Genomic DNA, 18,851 nt, shown 5'->3' on the forward strand with positions numbered 1-18,851 from the left:
AAGAATGCCCTGCTTAGCATCTAAACAGCAGTGTAAGAAAACACCTGTTTCTCCTCAACCTTGTAACTTTGGATAATTTATCCCTTTTCATCTTTGCCAGTGTTATAGGCAAAAACGGTATCTTATTATTTTAATAATTTCCTTAAGATAGCAGTTGTGTTGAGCATTTTCTCGTGGATCTCTTGGCTGTTTGTATTTTTAAAACTCATATATTTATGTCCTTGATCTGTTTTTCTGTTGATACATCTATTCTTTTTTGTTGTTGTTTTTACTCCTGGTTCATGAGTTCTGTAAATAGTAAGGCCATTAAATTTTGCCTGTCAGAAATGTAGCATATATTTCAGTTATTTGCCTTTTAATTTTTTGATATAGGAAATTTCTAATTTTGACATACTCCATTCTGTCACTATTTCCCAGATGGAGTCTGTCTATGGTGTTATGCTTTAAAAGTATTTTTCTCACTCCAAGGTGGTATAAATATTTACTGAATAATTTCTCAAAACTTTTTCACATGTAAGTGTTTCATAAAGAAAAGAAGTTGGATTCTCTGTAGGATATAATACACTCATTAATTTACACGCACCCAATCAATCAGAAATGATAATCAGTGTATTTCTTCCCTTGATCTGGCAACGCTTTTAGACCCCTGCCTCTGTTGTATTTCTGTCCATTTCTTCTGGCATTTCCAACATGAAGAAAGGACTTAATAGAGCACTTTAAAAATGTCCATGCCAATCATAGCAACACCTGATAAACTGAATCAGGATGGGACTTGGACGTGCTTAGATTTTTAAAAACAAAACCTCATTGGATTCTTGGTGTGTAGTCCCAATTAGGAACATTGGTTTTCACTTTGGCTGCCCATTCGAATCACCTAAGAGACTTGAAAATTTTTTAACTCCCAGACTGAACCCCAGATAATTAAAATCATAATTTTGGTGGGGGGGGGGGGAGCGTAGGGCCAGACACATGTGGTCTTCAAAGCCCCCCAGGTGATTTAGACTTGTGACTATGATTTAATGTGTGGGCAGAAAGCAAGCAGGGGCTGTTTATACCTGTTAATGCCTGAAAGCCTTAACTAGGAACTGTGAACTAGGAAGCAAAGTTACCTGCAGAGAGCAGTGTGGAGGGACAGAGGGAGAGAATCTGTAACAGAATGGGTAAGGTTTGGAATAACTGCTCAAGGTCAAGGACAGGGGGATGGAAGGATGACAGAAGCTTAGGGTTCAGTGAAGAGGGGAAACCAGGAATTTGTCCTGGGACCACTCGAGATTATGAGTCGATCATTCTTCCAGTATGAGGATCATTTCTTCAATGATCCTGAGAAATCTGGGCATTGATGGTAGAAAAGATGGAACTGTAGGACTGAGCCAGGTTTAGGAGTCTATAGAGCAGGAATGGAAGGAGGAAAAGGAAGGACCTATTACTTTCTGAGTTATTCCTTCTTACTGAGTTAACACAGTTTCTTAAATGAATGACGGTGATGAGTTTCATCCTTCTAAGCTATTTCCAGTGAATCATGGACCGCCTGTGAACATACTTGTACACGCGAGGTTAGTTTAAGGCCTGGCATCCGTAATTTTTAAAAGCTTCACAAATAGTTCTGATACCCACCCTGTCTGAGAGACCCTGGTTGTAGGAAGTATTGGGAAATGTGACATATAGCGAGTTCAAAGCTGAGAGCCCAGATCCAAATTTCCAGATTCCCTCAAAATGGAACTCAACACTTTGACCAAAAGGAATATAAGAGATGCCACAGACAATCAAGGGGGGGGGGGGGAGGGGGAAGGATGCTGCTTTTCTCTGAATAAAATGAATGGCACTTTGAGTTCCCCTTTGTTTCTTTTTAAGAAAAAGCTTATTATACAATATGAGCCCCGCGTGTGAGCTGGGCTTCCATAATGTATTTTGCAATGTGTTTAGAGAGTACGTATGAGGAACACTGTGTTTCGGGGCCATGCCAAGGAGGGGAACTATTTCCTTTCATACCCTCCGTTTGCTATTTAGAATAAGGAAGTTTCAGAAAAGTAAGTTAGTTCTAGGATTTTCCCCGCCTTCTTCAGAAACAAGTAGCTATTTACCAGACCCGCCTGAGAGAAGGGTAGAATTTCTGATTTATACCTTCTAATGAAGTACCAGCTGTCAGGATTAGGTCAGTGTGTATCAGTCCAGAGACTATATTGTAGCCATCCTCATGCCAAAAGACGTAGGACATCAAGTGCTGTCACATGGTGACCCTTTGATTAGGACAGCTTTACACGATTGTAACAATTTGGCATTTAATCGGTACTTTCTTCCTGCACGGGGCGGGGGGGGGGGGGGGGGGGGATGAACAATTTTAGTATACAAAGTGAGACTCTTGAGAGTTGCAAGAGATTTTTCCTGAGTAAGTATTTTAGGGAGGCTGATAGAAATAAGGGGAACATGAAGAATTCAGCATGCATTACTGTGTCCTAGTACCAAGACCCGTTCCTTATATCATTATTAATCAGCAAATGTTATGGCTCAAGGTTGAAAGTAAAGGTACAGGTCACTGTTTTTCAAGTTCTAGATTTCCTTGTCTTGGAGTGAATAGAGTAAAATAGGTTGTTGAGCTGACGGTCTGCATAATGTGCAGAAATCTTGGTCGTTTTGTGTTTACATCATAGGGTCCTTTGTATGGTGCACCATTTTGCTGTGGGTCCGCTAGTTTAGAACCCCAAGTCCCCCTGTTTCTGGCCGGGGGTGGTGTTCTTAGTGTGTTTCCTGTGAACTCACAAACCCCATTCTTCTCGGAAGCACATATCGGCATTTAAAAAAAAATTTTTTTTTCAATGTTTATTTATTTTTGGGACAGAGAGAGACAGAGCATGAACGGGGGAGGAGCAGAGAGAGAGGGAGACACAGAATCAGACACAGGCTCCAGGCTCTGAGCCATTAGCCCAGAGCCTGACGCGGGGCTCGAACTCACGGACCGTGAGATCGTGACCTGGCTGAAGTCGGACGCTTAACCGACTGCGCCACCCAGGCGCCCCAGCATTTTTGTCCTCTGACTGGTGACTCCTCCCCCTGCCGGTGCCTGGGAACCCTTTGAAATGTCTTGAATCAGGCTGCTGCTTGTGCTGTCTCCCGCTGATGTGTGCCCCAGTCCCGCTGGGTGATGCAGGGGACACGTCGCACCGGCGGCTCCTGGGCCCAAAAGCCATGTGACGTCTTCTCTCACACCTGAGCTGCTCAGGTTCCCCGGGCTGCCAGGACCTCCGAACATCCTCCAGAGCTCCTTAGCTGAATCAGTCGTGTGAGCTCGCTTGAAGTGCTCTCTCCAGGACCCGGGCCAGACAGCAGTCTTCATGGAAGACCTTGTGCAGGGCTCCGGAGTCCTTCTTCCTGTTGAACGGAGGGTGGTGTGTGCTTGCAGGCCTGGTTGTCATGTTTGGGCTTGCTCGCCTTGGTGTGGATTTCCCCAGCAGGATGCCCATTGCTCCCTTATGTCGCCAGACTCCAGAACAGGAATGTCTCCCGCCTTCTATACAGCAAATCTTTATGGAGGATCTGTTACATACATACCAGTTGCTCGGCCAGGTCCTAGGGGTACAGTGGGGAGTGAAAACAGCCTCTCTTTTCATGGAGCTGGCAGTTTAGTGGATAGAATAGCACATCAATAAACTTCACTAGCAAATGCACACAATTAAGGCAGAGGGAGTGCTCCAGAAACAGGCTCATTCCCCTATGTGTTCATTTTTGTCACCCGGCTTGGGTTCGTGCTGGGATTCCAAGCTTTGGTCTCTACTCAGGTGCTTACTAGTACAGGCATTTCAAACCATTTCAAGTCTAGAATTATTTATATTTGGAAATAAGATAACTATATGCTTTTTAGCATTTTACTTTACTATTTATGTTTTATTGAAATATATTCAATATTTGTATAATATATAATTGTATATTGGTACATATTATATACTTATAATTGTCCATGTAATTAATATACTGTAATGATTCATTGTTACATTATTATATATAATATATATGTCTTGTCCAGATGAGTCTTTGAACTAATAATGGAGGGGAAGATGGTCTTTAACTTATCCAGCCTTCCAGCTGCTTTAGACAAAAGAATTTTCTCAATACTTTACATTGCCTAAAAATCCAGAAATGATACATTTATTTGTTCCCATGCCAGGCAGGGAACTGGCAATGAATAGGGCTTTTGAATGTACTGGAAAACAGTACAATACTTTTTCTAAAGAACAGTCCCTGGGCTCTTCCAGAATTGATGATGGTTTGAATATTTGTCTTGAATTTGTTATTATTATGAATTATTATTTGGTGAAGATTTGCATACCATTTGGAACACAGATAGGAGTAGGCTGGTCAGTGTTGAGACAGCTGTCCTTCCAGTGGGGGTGGGGAAAAGCCCTGCTTTGTACCATTCGCCAACGTATCTGGTGTAAGTGTTCCTTCCGCGACCAATTTCAAGCTACCAAGGTGACGTCACTGACCCCTGACCATGGAATTGGGAAGAGATGCATACGATTGGCTCATTAGATATTGCAAGCTGTCTCTGCCTGCCTAGGATATATCTGTGGGGTAGCATTTTGATTCATTGTGATCCGAACAGGCAAGTATGCAAATTAAACCTTTGACCTTGTTAAGGCTCTGTAGTGTGACACAGTTTCTCAAACTTTTTGACAGCACCCCCTCCCCCCCCCCCCATAAACGGGACAGTGGGTAACAGTAACAGTGTAACTATAACCAAAGTTTAACAAACTGTGATCACTTTTACTATTTACTGTATTCTGATATTTTATGTTCTATTCTAATTCATTTAATTCATTTCTGTTCCATTGTAACTCATTATTTAGTGATTGCTACATTAATTTATACTATGTTATATATATATTATATATATACATATTTTAACATTTATTTATTTTTGAGAGAGAGAGACAGAGCACAAACAGGAGAGGGGCAGAAAGAGAAGCAGGCTCCAGACTCTGAGCTGTCAGCCCAGAGCCCGATGCGAGATTCGAACTCACAAACCGTGAGTTCATGACCTGAGCCAAAGTTGGACGCTTAACCGACTGAGCCACCCAGGCGCCGCTACATTTGGTATATGGAACACACACACAGCTGTTTCTATGTGTCAGGCGCTATTTTAAATGTTTTATGAATATTGACTTGCTCAGGCCTCATAACCACCCTGTGAGGTGGGCGCTGAGTTTCATCATTTATTACTTGGCCATGAAGTTGCTCACTTGTCTTCCAGACCTCAGATGTGCTGCTCAAAGGAAGCAAACTATACATAGTGCAGTTGAGCTTAGTCCATAGACAGTGTCAAAATAATGATGTATGTAAGTGCCCTGTTTGTATTTTAATTTATTACATTTTTTCCCTTTGTCTCCAAGACTGTGACGAAAAGTACTTTGTGGTACTTAATATGCTTTAAAATATTTGTAATGACTATTAATTTTCTTATTTGCTGAATTTTTTTTCTCGAAATGTTATGTCTAAATCATTAGCATTTCACTTTCTCTAGAACACTTTTCTCTCAGGAAAAATAGATTTTGGGTGGGGCGTCTGGGTGGCTCAGTTGGTTAAGCACCTGACTGCAGCTCAGGTCATGATCTCACGGTTCATGGGTTCGAGCCCCACGTCGGGCTCTGTGCTGACAGCTCAGAGCCTGGAGCCTGCTTCGGATTCTGTGTCTCCCTCTCTCTCTGCCCCTCCCTGCTCAGGCTCTGTCTCTCTCTCACAAAAATAAACATTAAAATTTTTTTAAAAAAATGGATTTTGGGGACTGTTAATCAAGATTAGTCTTATTTTTTTCTGAATAGTTGTTTAATTTGATTTTCTGGTTGCTGTGAGTGGAATAACAGTCTCATTTCACAACAGCTGCCTCAGTGGCCTTGAGATCCTCTTTGCTGATGTCTCCATGTCCTTTCTGGTTCCTCTGCCTTCCACTCTCCATCTCTTCAGCAGTTTTCTGTTTAGCTTAGAAGAAAGTCTGAACCCCTTAGCACGGCCCATAAGGTGCCACACAGTCTGACTCTGCCACTGATAGTGTAGCTAAGAGATCAAGTTCTGATCTCCCTCCTTGCTAGCTGTGTGACCTTGGAAACAAATTGCTAATCTCCCTGTGCCTCAGTTTGTTCATCTTTAAGGTGGGAATTTTTCTACGGATTTAATGAATTAATGCATTAAAAGGGCTTAAAACAGTGCCTGGTAGGTAGAGAGCACTTACTAGGTTTCTAGAACTCTCCTCTTCTTCCCTCTCTGTCTCCCCAACTCCTCACCAAACTTTCCCTCTTTCAATGATTCTGGCTGAAAGATCTTTACACATGCTCTTTCTACTATCTAGAAAGTTCCTTTTTCCATTCTTCACCTAATTCATTCCTACCTATCCTTCAGGTCTCTGCTTAACTGTCACTTCTCAGCTGAACCTTCCAGACCTCCAGTCTCACGCAGATCCATAGGATAGTCTCTCATCAAAGAACTGACCTTCCTTTTAAAGCCCTGCCACATTTTATTGATTTGTTTTTATTTATTTTTTATTATTTTCATTTAAATCCAAGTTAGTTACCATATAGTTTAATAATGATTTCAGAAATAGAACTTAGTGAGTCGTCACTTACGTGTAACACCCAGTGCTCATCCCAACAAGTGTCCTCCTTAATGCTCCTCGTCCATTTAGCCCATCTCTCCCCCACCCCCCACCCGCAACCCTCAGTTTGTTCTCTGGACTCAAGAGTCTCTTGTGGTTTGTCTCCCTCTCTGTTTTGATCTTATTTTTGCTTCCCTTCCCTTTTTCTCATCTGTTTTGTTTCTTAAATCCCACATGAGTGAAATCATTTCCTTCTTTTTGATTGCCTAGTAATACTCCATCGTATATACGTACCACATCTTCTTTACCCATTCGTTAGTCGAGGGACATTTGGACTCTTTCCCTACTTTCCTGCCACATTTTATGCTTCTGTATTGATTGATGTGATCACAGGTAACAGCATGGTGAAGGTGGGACTCTCCCCACATTAGTTGCTACATCATTCTCTATGCCCATGTGAAGCTTGGTACAGGACTCTACATAATCTGTCTGCTCATAACAGACGATTGGGAGCCTGACTCGTGCATTATTAGTATCAGCCTCATTCCCGTCATGTTTTTAGGCGCCTTTCCTTATGATTCTCTCTTCTTTTATTTCTTTTCTATTCTCTGGATACATGCTCACTTTAGAAAATCCTTCCCTACTGACTTGTTATGTGGTTCTTAGGTTTTCCCTGTAAGCTATCCAAACCTTTTGAGAAACAAGTTGGAAATAGAAAGACATCGGTGTGCCTGGGTGACTCCCTCGGTTAAGCTCCTGTGGCGATCTTGCAGTTCGTGGGTTCGAGCCCTGCATCGGGCTGTGTGCTGACAGCTCAGAGCCTGGAGCCCGCTTTGGATTCCGTGTGTGTGTGTCTCTCTCTGCCCTTCCTACGCTCGTGCTGTGTCTCTCTTTCTCTCTCTCAAAAATAAATAAAAACAAACAAAAGAAATAGAAATACATCAGTGTAAAGAATCAAGTAAAACGGATGTGCGCTAGCCACTTAAACATTTATCTGTGATCAAAATTACATTTTCTTAACGATTTAGCTTGTGCAGTGAAGGCAAAAAGTTCTTTTGGCAACTGGCATTAGATGTAGGGAATGACACAGAATGGATGCCACTTTCTCTTTTTACAGGGAAATGTCAGCCTCTAAGAAAGCGAGTCGATCTCTTTCTTCGTGCTTATATCTTTTATGGATTTTGCCAAAATATGTGTCGTTTTGCCCACAGTAGAATACTAACAACAACAAAAGAATTTTAGCTGTAAGCAGAAATTTAAAAAATAGTAATTTGGGGGAAACTAATCACTGAGCCAAAAGGAATAGTATTGGGTACACGCAAGTTTACGTTGCTCGGGGGCAAGTCTCTTGTCCTACTCTTAGGACCATACAGTGCCTTGGCTTCTTCAACACCGCCTTCCCTTCTGGGAGGCCAGCAGAGCTCTCCAGTGGACAGTTGTAGTTCTTCTCACGTGGAAAGAGGACAACAGAGTCCCTGTACCCCTAACTATAACCTAGTCTCTGTTGAGGTTAGAGAGATAGGAAGCTCCCAGCCCAATTTCGCCCAATACACATGGACTGGGACCTTCGTATTTTATTAGAAATGAACTCTTGAGGCACCTGGGTGGCTCAGTCACTTGAGCATCCGATTCTTGATTTCAGATTAGGTCATGATCTCACGGTTCATGGGTTCAAGCCCCATGTCGGGTTCTGTGCTGACGGTGCAGAGCCTGCTTGGGATTCTGTCTCCCTCTCTCTCTGCCCCACCTCCCCCCTCTCAGAATGAAGAAAAAAAAAATTTTTTTTTAAAGGAACTCTAGCTAAGAATTCATTGTTCCTCCCATGGCTCCCACAGATATTAAGATTCTTACTGTTTAAAAATGTTCATGTGTCACGTCTAAGATTGCCACTTCCTGGCATTGATACGATGCTGAAGTTACATTCATCCTCAAAAGCCTAAATTATACACTGCACTATTTATGTTGACAAAGGAATATGAATTTCCATTCAGACAGTTTTATCTATTTAAAGGAGAGTTCTCCAGGACATGACATACTCTAAGAAACATAATTTCCATGTAAGTTTTTTCTTTTGTAAAATGAGAGGTATAATTGATGCCAGTGGGCATCTGAGTTTAAAAAAAGATAATTTTAGGATTTTTTTTAACGTTTTTCATTTATTTTTGAGAGACAGAGAGAAAGCATGAGCAGGGCAAAGGCAGAGAGAGAGGGAGACACAGATTCCAAAGCAGGCTTCAGGTTCTGAGCTGTCAGCACAGAGCCTGACATGGGGCTTGAACTCACAAATGGTGAGACCCTGACTTGAGCCGCAGTCAGCACTTAACCAAGTGAGCTATCCAGGTGCCCCAAATTTTAGCAATATTAAAATAATAGTAATTAGTATATAATTTTCTTTCTTACTTGACTATTATTTATTAAAGTGATACTCATTCATGCTACTGTCATCTAAACTTGGTAAAGAAATTTCTAAAGGTGCCATCATTTATTTATAAGTGATTCATATCAGAAGTAAATGGGGGTGCCTGGGTGGCTCAATCGGTTCAGCCTCTGACTTCCGCTCAGGTCATGATCATATGGTTCGTGGCTTTGAGCCCTGTTTCAGGCTCCGTGCTGAGAGCTCAGAGCCTGGAGCCTGCTTCAGGTTCTGTCTCCCTCTCTCTCTGCCCCTCCTCCACTTGCACTCTGTCTCTCAAAAAATGAATAAATGTTAAAAAAAAAAAAGTAAATAATATTTTATCAAGAATTTAGATTTTTTTTAGTTTATCAATTTACTCAATTCACGCTTAAAATTTTAAAGTAGTTAGTTATATGCAAAGGAAACCGAGGTTTGTCCTTTAAACAACTATTTAAAGTTATCAAATATTTTATTAGTCATTAATCATAATAAGTTATCTCTTTTAAAATGTTTTCACCTCAATATGGTTCAACAAATTTTTATTGACTTCATGTCTTTAACCCTTAGAGCTATGAAGTCTAATGACTCCTTTAAATTTTGTCTTATCAAGTAATATGACAGCTCAGCATGTTGGCAGAGTAATCTTTCCTTAAGACCAGATAAATTCTTAGTAAAAAAAAAAGAAAAAATGGTGCTTAACTAGATAAATGTTTGAAAAATAATATGCTACACCTTTCATATCTAAAAACCATCATGAATACTGGTAGTAGGTCTTGAGATTTGAGGATCCCTTCATAATTCCCCAACCTCAACACCCATGTGCGCACAGAAACGCACATGCGTGAATGTGCACACATGAGCACAAACACATGCGCAATGTGATATTCATGAGAAAATATCCTACTTATTCAAATGAGTGTTGCGTTGGTCAGGCATAGCCTTGTGTCCACAAACAAACTGCTTTAGTCTAGCCAATTGCACTGACTGTTTCAAAAACTTTGGGGAAAGAGAAACTTAAAAAAATATGGGATTCAGGGGTGCCTGGGTGGCTCAGTCTGTTAAGTGTCTGACTTCGGCTCAGGTCATGATCTCACAGGTCTTCAGTTCAAGACCTGCGTTGGGCTCTGTGCTGACAGGTCAGAGCGTGGAGCCTGCTTCCGATTCTGTGTCTGCCTCTCTCTCTGCCCCTCCCCTGCTCACGCTCTGTCTGTCTCTCTCAAAAATAAACATAAAAAAATTAAAAAACAAACAAACCGGGGTTCAGAGTGGCACCCTTCACTAGCACATTAGTTAAACATTCCCTCTTAGCACCAAACTCCAAGGCCAGACATCTGAGTTGTAGTGATCCCTGTGGCCTTCTTATAAGAAAATGACAACGTTGGACCATTGGACTTTGATTTTGTGATATTTGCATGTTTTATAATTAGCACATGATGTTTTGCCTCTAGGCAGGTGATAGCAGCCATAAAGTTGAGAGGTTGTCACTTGGGGTCAAACAAATCTGGGTGTGAATTCCAGCCGTGCTCATTACTAACTGTGTATTTGAATTCCGTTGTCATTTAACCTCTTGTATACTTTCTATATTTATAAAATGGGATAGTAATGTCTATTTCTCAATTTTTTTCTGAGGATTAAGTGAGATTATATGTGAAAGTGCTTAGCTCAGTAACCAAAAATGGCTGGTACTGTGAAATGATAAAACTGACTTGGGATCCATATCTAGAAAAATACAAAAACATAACCTTTTTCTGTCATTATGGTACCTATTGTTATCTGAGGTTATGTGTGTAAAACAGACCTCAGAAAGAGAAGGCTTACAATTTTATCTTATTTTAAATTTAACTAAAAAACTGAAATTTAAAAATTTACATAAAGTTGAAATACAATTTTCATTTACATAAAATTAAAAAAAAATTTTAATGGCCATGAATCAATTAATTTCTTGCAGGTGATGAAGTTAGATATGTCTATACAACCACTTTGCACCAAGTAAAAACCGTGATGGACCAAGTGAAGCAAAAGGAAGAAAATACTTCGTCTCCGCAGCCAGCCAGGAGGACCGAGGCATCACAGCCATGGGGACAAAGCACACAGAGCCCCGCTCCAGCTCTGGGAGAACCCCAGGAGCCCTCCTTCCACTCGGGAATCCTGGGAACCATGTCCCATCAGGACTACCGTGCCCAGATCACCCTGTGGAGCTTTCTGCTGTGGTCTGACACCATAGAAATGGTGCGCGTGGCTGGCCACCCTGCTGTGTATAAGTCAGGCTGGCTGTACCCAGTCTACATATTCAGTTTTATTTCTCTCCTTCGGATGATATTAACTCCTCAGAACCCTCTTCAGAATTCCCTGGGCATCTTTCTCCAAGACTTACCCTTTATTTTTATTAGACTTAGTTTAATCATTGCCCTGGGAACTATCACACCCGTATTGGGCCTTTGTAAAAACATACTAGTGACTCTCTCTCATGTTTACTTCAATTACTTATCCAAATTCAGAGCTTTCTCTACCTTTGAAATGTCTTCATTTTAAAAAGAAAATGGAATAGGGCCCCCTGGGTGGCTCAGTTGGTTAAGCATCTGACTTCGGCTCAGGTCATGATCTCATAGCTCATGGGTTTGAGCCCTGCGTTGGGCTCTGTGATGACAGCTCAGAGGTATAAATTTTTGTCCTATGGAAAGAAATGAGGAATACATTGTAGAGAATAAACTGTTTTTAATAAGGGTAGCTTATCGCTTTTTGAAAAGTATATTCAACTGATGTTAAATTTAAGCGACGTTTTATTCTTATAAGTTAACTCACCTGGATCTCTAGAAAATGTTAGTAATTTTAGTTAGTTATGTATACTGCACTTTTTCTAAAAACAGTCTTCATTAAAGCCTTAAAAAAATTAGAACATGTTTTCCCACTAAGTCCAAGAATGATATTTTTATCATTTATATAAATTAAAGAGCTTTGCAAGAATGAATTAGATAGAACTATTTTTTTTAGAAAATATACCTGATGTTATTAAATAAGTTTTAGATTATACTTGAAAAAATTTGAACGGTAGAGGCACCTGGATGACTTTAGTTGGTTAAGCGTCCAACTCTTGGTTTCGGCTCAGGTCATGATCTCACAGTTCATGATCTCCAGTCCCGTATTGGGTTCTATGTTGCCGGTGCAGAGCCTGCTTGGGATTTTCTCTCTCTCTCTCTCTCCCTCCTTCTCTCCCCCTCCCCTGCTCGCCCTCCCTGTCTCTCTCAAAATAAATAAATAGGCATTTTTAAAGAGATATAAAACATTTATTAAAAAATGTTTTTGATCTGTAGTTTTAAGGTCTCCTTCAAACATGGAACTATGTTCTTTAATCCGCTGTGGCAAGCGACTTTTATGTAATTGACTGATTTCAGCATAAACAGCAACTCAGTTTAACAGATGTTTGGTTCAGTTTAAGGCATAGCCCTTTGCTCATACTGAAGTACTAATATACATATTGTTAAATGTAATGAAGTCTAGGTACATCAGTAACACCTAAAGTTTTATCATAGAAAGAGGCCATAAATTGAAGGTGTGGATTTCAAAGAATATTTTATTTGTGGAATTTCATACCATCATAAAAATAGTCACAAGCCCTGTTTAAAAATTTTTTAATGTTTATTTATTTTGGAGAGAGAGACACAGCATGAATGGGGGAGGGGCAGAGAGAGAGAGAGAGAGAGAGAGAGAGAGAGACAAGAATCTGAAGTAGGCCCTAAGCTCTGAGCCGTCAGCACGGAGCATAATGTGGGGCTGGAATCACAAAGGGCGAGATCATGACCTGAGCTGAAGTCCCACACTTAACCAACTGAGCCACCCAGGTGCCCCACAACCCTGTTCAAAATTAGAAGTTCAGGTTATGAACACAACAGCAAATGCATCTGTGCTGTATGTGATAATATATACTGAATGCCTTGATGTGAAGTAATCAGACGCATAATTATATCATTTGTCTTCACGACCTGGTGACACTTGTGGATATTCAGCTCCCAGAACGATTTGAAAGGCTTATGTGTGCAGAGTAATGTGTCAAACTAGCCAGTCTCTTCAATGATCTGTGGCAACAAATACGGTAAGAATGGATAACAGAACTTGCATGCTAGCCCTTGTCTCCGTCAAAGTCCCCAATCTCGCAGATCCCCTATGCTTTATGGGTTTTCTTCCCACTATAAGAGGTCTGTTTATGCTTCTTTAAAAGCTTAGCTTCTGGCTTTATGGCTTTGGGTAAGTTCTTTGACCACTGTAAACCCTAGTTTCCACATCTAAAACCAGAGCATAATAATCTTACCTTAATAGGTTAGAATTGTACTTTAATAGGTTGACGAGGATTACATGAGATAGGAAATGCTGTCATCCTATTGTCTGGCAAACAATAATAACTTGATAAACTAAGTATTTCAAATGTGCCACATTAACCATTTTATTTATGAAAAATAATATGTAAAATCTCAAGGTCACCTTAGGTTATAATTTTTCACCAAGTAGCATGAGGTCCAAAAATGAGCAATCTACTGAATATACAGATTAAAGTTGATATGAGTATTCACTCGTCAGGCATTTGATTGTCCCTCCTGAGTTCTTATAGTGCTAATTATAGTGCTCTATTAAGACTTTATTTGAGGGTTTACTTTTCTGAGTTCCCCATTAATGCTTAAATTCCTTAAAGGAAGTCCTGATGGTGTCTTGTGGGTTTCCCTCTTCATCTGTCAATCCAACAGGCACTTATGATACTTAGAACTCTAAAAAATTGAGAATTCAAATAATCTCTTTCAAATTATGCCATGATAATCTTTTTTAATTAAGAAAAACGTGTAGGTGAAGTAGTTGATTCGTAATTTTCTTAAATCTGAAAACATTTGACATACATTTGTATTTATCTTTATATTGGAATTTATAGAGTGACCAGTGGTCAGACAAACTCTAAAGTATTACTTACTGGAATTTAGAATGTGTTTTGTGTTTAATAGTTGAATATGGATATACCTGGCCTACTGGGAAGTCACAACACTTTATACAAACAGTAAAGAGATGTACATGTAGAGGAAAATTATTGAGTAACAATTTAATATTTTATTTCAAGAGTATACACTGGTTTATAAAGTTCAAGTCTATGATAGTCTTTCATTTCAATGCCTTTCAGAAGTTTTAATTAAAAAATTTTTAAATTGAAGAATGGTTGGCATACAATATTAATTTTAGGTATATAACATAGTAATTTGATATTTTATATACATTAAAAAATGATCACTGTAATGAGTCTAGTTACCATTTGTCACCGTGAATAGTTATTACAATATTATTGACTATATTCTCTATGCTATACTTTATATCCCCATGACTTATTTATTTTATAACAGGAAGTTTGTACTTCTTAATCCCTTCCACCTGTTTCATTCATTTTCCTACCCCTTCCCCTCTGCCAACCACCAGTTTGTTTTCTGTGTCTAAGAGTCTGTTTCTGTTTTGTTGTGTTTGTTCATTTGCCTTATGGATTTTGCATGTAAGTGAAATCATATGGTATTTGTCCTTCTGTGTCTGATTTATTTCACTTAGCATCATACCATCAAGATCCCTCCTTGTTGTTGCGAATGGCAAGATTTCATCCTTTTTATGGCCGAGTAATATTTCATTGTATACATATTACTTTCTTAAATATATGACTTTTTAAAAATTTATTCATGTATTGATGGACACAGACGGCTTCTATACCTTGGCTATTGTAAACAGGGCTGCGATGAACACAGGGTGCATATATCTGTTTGAATCAGCGTTTTCATTTTCTTCTGATAAATACCAAGATGGAATTGCTGGATTGTATGGTAGTTCTATTTTTAATTTTTTCAGGAAGCTCCATACTGTTTTCCATAATGGCTGCACAATATACATTCCCACCAACAGACAGGTAGGCTCCTATTTTTCCACATTCTTACCAACACTTGTTATTTCTTGTCCTTTTGCTACTAACCATTCTGATTGGTGTGAGGTAATATCTTACTACAGTTTTGATCTGCCTTTCCCTGGTTATGTTCCCTAGTGACGTTGAGCGTCTCTTCATGGGTTGGCTTTTCACCTGTTTGCCCCCTGTATGTCTTATGTCTTCTTTGGAAAATGCCTCTTCACCTCCCTCCTCTGCTCATTTTTTAATTGTTTATTTTTTTGATGTTGAGTTGTATTGGTTCTTTACATATCTTGGGTATTAACCCCTCATCAGATATAGCATTTGCAAATATCTTCTCCAATTTGGTAAGTTGCCATTTCTTTTGTTGATGGCTTTGTCCAAAAGCTTTTCTGTTTGATATAGTCCCATTTGTTAAGTTTTGCTTCTGTTGCCCTTGCCTAGGGAGATAGTCCCCACCCCCCCAAATATTGCCAAGACTCATAGCCAAGAGTTTACTGCCTTTGTTTTCTTTTAGGAATTTTATGGTTTCAGGTCTTATATTTATGTTTCCAATTCATTTTGATTTTATTTTTGTACATGGGTTGAAAAAGTCATCCAGTTTCATTCTTTGCTATGTACCTGTCCAGTTTTCCCGTCATCATTTATTGAAGAGACTACCTTTTCCCTTTGTATATTCTTGCTTCCTTTGTCATAGATTAATTGACCATATAATTGTGGCTTTCTTTCTGGGCTCTCCTATTCTATTCTATTCTATTCTATTCTATTCTATTCTATTCTATTCTATTCTATTCTTTCTATTCTTTCTATTCTATTCTATTGATCTATGTGTCTGGTGTGTGTGTGTGTGTATCGTGCTGTTTTGATTATTAAAGCTTTGTAGTATAGTTTCAAGTCAAGGAGCATGATAATTCCAGCGTTGTTTTTTTTCAAGACATTTTGGTTATTTGGGGACTTTTTTGCTTCCATACAAATTTTAGGACTATTTGTTCTATTTCTGTGAAAAATGCTGTTGGTATTTTCATAGGATTATATTTAATCTTTAGGTTCCTTTGGTAGTATGGATATTTTAACAATATTAATTATTCCAATTCATAAGTACAGCATATCTTTCTTTTTTAAAAATATAATTTATTGTCAAATTGGCTAACATACAGTGTGTACCCTTGTGCTCTGGGTTTTGGGGGTAGATTCCCATGGTTCATTGCTTACATACAACACCCAGTGCTCATCCCCATAAGTGCCCTATTCAACGCCCATCACCCATTTTCCCCTCTCCCCCACTTCCCCCATCAACCCTCAGTTTGTTCTCTGTATTTAAGAGTCTCTTGTGGTTTGCCTCCCTCTCTCTCAGTTTTTAACTATTTTTTTCCCTTTCTCTTCCCCCATGGTCTTCTGTTAAGTTTCTCAAGTTCCACATATGAGTGAAAATATATGATGTATATCTTTTTCTGAGTGACTTATTTCACTTAGCATAATACCTTCCAGTTCCATCCATGTTGCTGCAAATGGCATAATTTCATTCTTTCTTATTGCCAAATAGTACTCCAGTGGATATATAAATCACATCTTCTTTATCCATTCATCAGTTAATGGACATTTAGGCTCTTTCCATAATTAGGCTATTGTCGAATGAGCTGCTATAACCATTGGGGTACATGTGCCCCTATGAATCAGCACTCCTGTATCCTTTGGATACATTCCTAGTAGTGCTATTGCTAGGTCGTAGGGTAGTTCTATTTTTAATTTTTTGATGAACCTCCACACTGTTTTCCAGAATGGCTGCACCAGTTTACATTCCCACCAACAGTGCAAGAGGGTTCCCATTTCTCCACATCCTCGCCAACATCTGTTGTTTTCTGAGTTGTTAATTTTAGCCACTCTGACTGGTGTGAGGTGATATCTCAGTGTGGTTTTGACTTCTCTGATGATGAGTGACGTTGAGCATCTTTTCATGTGTCTGTTGGCCATCTGGATGTCTTCTTTGGAAAAGTGTCTATTCATGTCTTCTGCCCATTTCTTCACTGGATTATTTGTTTTTTGGGTGTTGAGTTTGGTAAGTTCTTTATAGATTTTGGATACTAACCCTTTATCTGATACATCATTTGCAAATATCTTTTCCCATTCCATTGGTTGCCTTTTAGTTTTGTTGGTTGTTTCCTTTGTAGTGCAGAAGATTTTTATCTTGATGAGGTCCTAATAGTGCATTTTTGCTTTTAATTCCCTTGTCTTTGGAGATGTGTGAAGCAAGAAATTGCTGCAGCTGAGATCAAAGAGGTTTTTATCCTGCTTTCTTCTCTAGGGTTTTGATGGTTTCCTGTCTCACATTTAGGTCTTTCATCCATTTTGAGTTTATTTTTGTTTATGGTATAAGAAAGTGGTCTCGTTGCATTCTTCTACGTATGGCCGTCCAGTTCTCCCAACACCATTTTCTAAAGAGAGTGTCTTTTTTCCACTGGATTTTTTTTTTCCTGCTTTGTCAAAGACTAGTTGTCCATACATTTGTGGGTCCAATTCTGGGTTCTCTATTCTATTCCATTGGTCTATGTTTTTGTGCCAATACCCTACTGTCTTGATGATTACAGTTTGTAGTAGAGGCTAAAGTCTGGGATTGTGATGCCTCCACTTTGGTTTTCATTTTCAATATTCCTTTGGGTATTCACGGTCTTTTGTGGTTTCATACAAATTTTAGGATTGTTTTTTCTAGCTTTGAGAAGAATGCCAGTATAGGGGCGCCTGGGTGGCTTGGTCGGTTAAGTGTCCGACTTTGGGTCAGATCATGATCTTGCAGTTTGAGTTCAGGCCCACATCAGGCTCTGTGCTGACGGCTCAGAGCCTGGAGCCTGCTTCAGATTCTCTGTCTCCCTCTCTGTCTGTTCCTCTCCTGTTCTTACTGTCTCCCTCTCTCTCAAAAATAAAGATTAAAAAATTTAAAAATAACAATAAGACAACAAAAAAAGAATGGCGGTGCAATTTTGATTGAGATTGCCTTGAGTGTGTAGATTGCTATTGACATTTTAACAATATTTATTCTTCTGATCCATGAGTATGGAATGTTTTTCCATTTCTTTGTGTCTTCTTCGATTTCCTTCGTAAGTTTTCTATAGCATATCTTTCTATTTGTTTCATTTTCAATTACTTTCATCAACACCTTATACTTTTCAGAATACAGGTCTTTCACTTCCTTGGTTAAATAGGTATTTAAAAAAACCTGTTCCTAGGTAGTTTATCCTTTTTGGTGTAATTGTAAATAGGATTGTTTTCCTTAATTTCTCTCTCTGATCATTTGTTATTAGTGTACAGAAATGCAACAGATCTGTGTATATTACTTTCATATCCTGCAACTTTACTGAATTCAAGTATTAGATCTAGTTATTTTTTGCATAAGTTTTTAGAGCTTTCTTTATATACTATTATGTCACCTGCAAATAGTGACAGTTACAGTTCTTTACCAACTGGTATGCCTTTCATTTCTTTTTCCCATCTAATTGCTGTGGCTAGGACTTCTAGTGATATGTTGAATAAAAGTTGCAAGAGTGGACATCCTTGTCTTGTTCCGATCTTAGAGGAAAAGGTTGCAAGTTTTCACCATACAGTATGATGTTAGCTGTGGATTTGTCATATATGTCCTTTATTATATTGAGATATGGTCTCTCTATACCGACTTTGTTGAGAGTTTTTACTCATAAACGGACATTGAATTTGGGCAATAGATGCTTTTTCTGCATCTATTGAGATGATGAGATGATTTTTATCGTCATTTTGTCAATAAGGTATCATATTGGTTGACTTGCAGATATTGAGCCATCTTGGGAAAAATTCCACCTGATCATGGCATAAGATCTTTTTAATTTATTGTTGAATTCAGTGTGCTAACATTTCTTGAGGATTTTTGCATCTACATTCATTAAGGATATTGGCCTGTAATTTTTTTTTTTTTTTTTTTTTTTTGGTGTATCTTT

At 39.0% G+C, this 18,851-nt stretch overlaps 1 protein-coding gene across 1 annotated transcript in view; it reads left to right on the plus strand.

Annotated features, from left to right (window-relative positions):
- Nucleotides 1-14,805, plus strand: part of TMEM236 (transmembrane protein 236) — a 37,335-nt gene extending 22,530 nt beyond the window's left edge. The window contains exon 4 of the mRNA XM_027073543.2: nt 10,924-14,805. Within this exon, the coding sequence (XP_026929344.1) occupies nt 10,924-11,507 (584 nt within the window). The 3' untranslated portion in view covers nt 11,508-14,805. The remainder of the gene's footprint in view (nt 1-10,923) is intronic.
- Nucleotides 14,806-18,851: the final 4,046 nt, after the last annotated feature.

This window comes from Acinonyx jubatus, chromosome B4 (assembly GCF_027475565.1).
Source record: "Acinonyx jubatus isolate Ajub_Pintada_27869175 chromosome B4, VMU_Ajub_asm_v1.0, whole genome shotgun sequence".
NCBI classification, from domain to species: Eukaryota; Metazoa; Chordata; class Mammalia; order Carnivora; family Felidae; genus Acinonyx; species Acinonyx jubatus.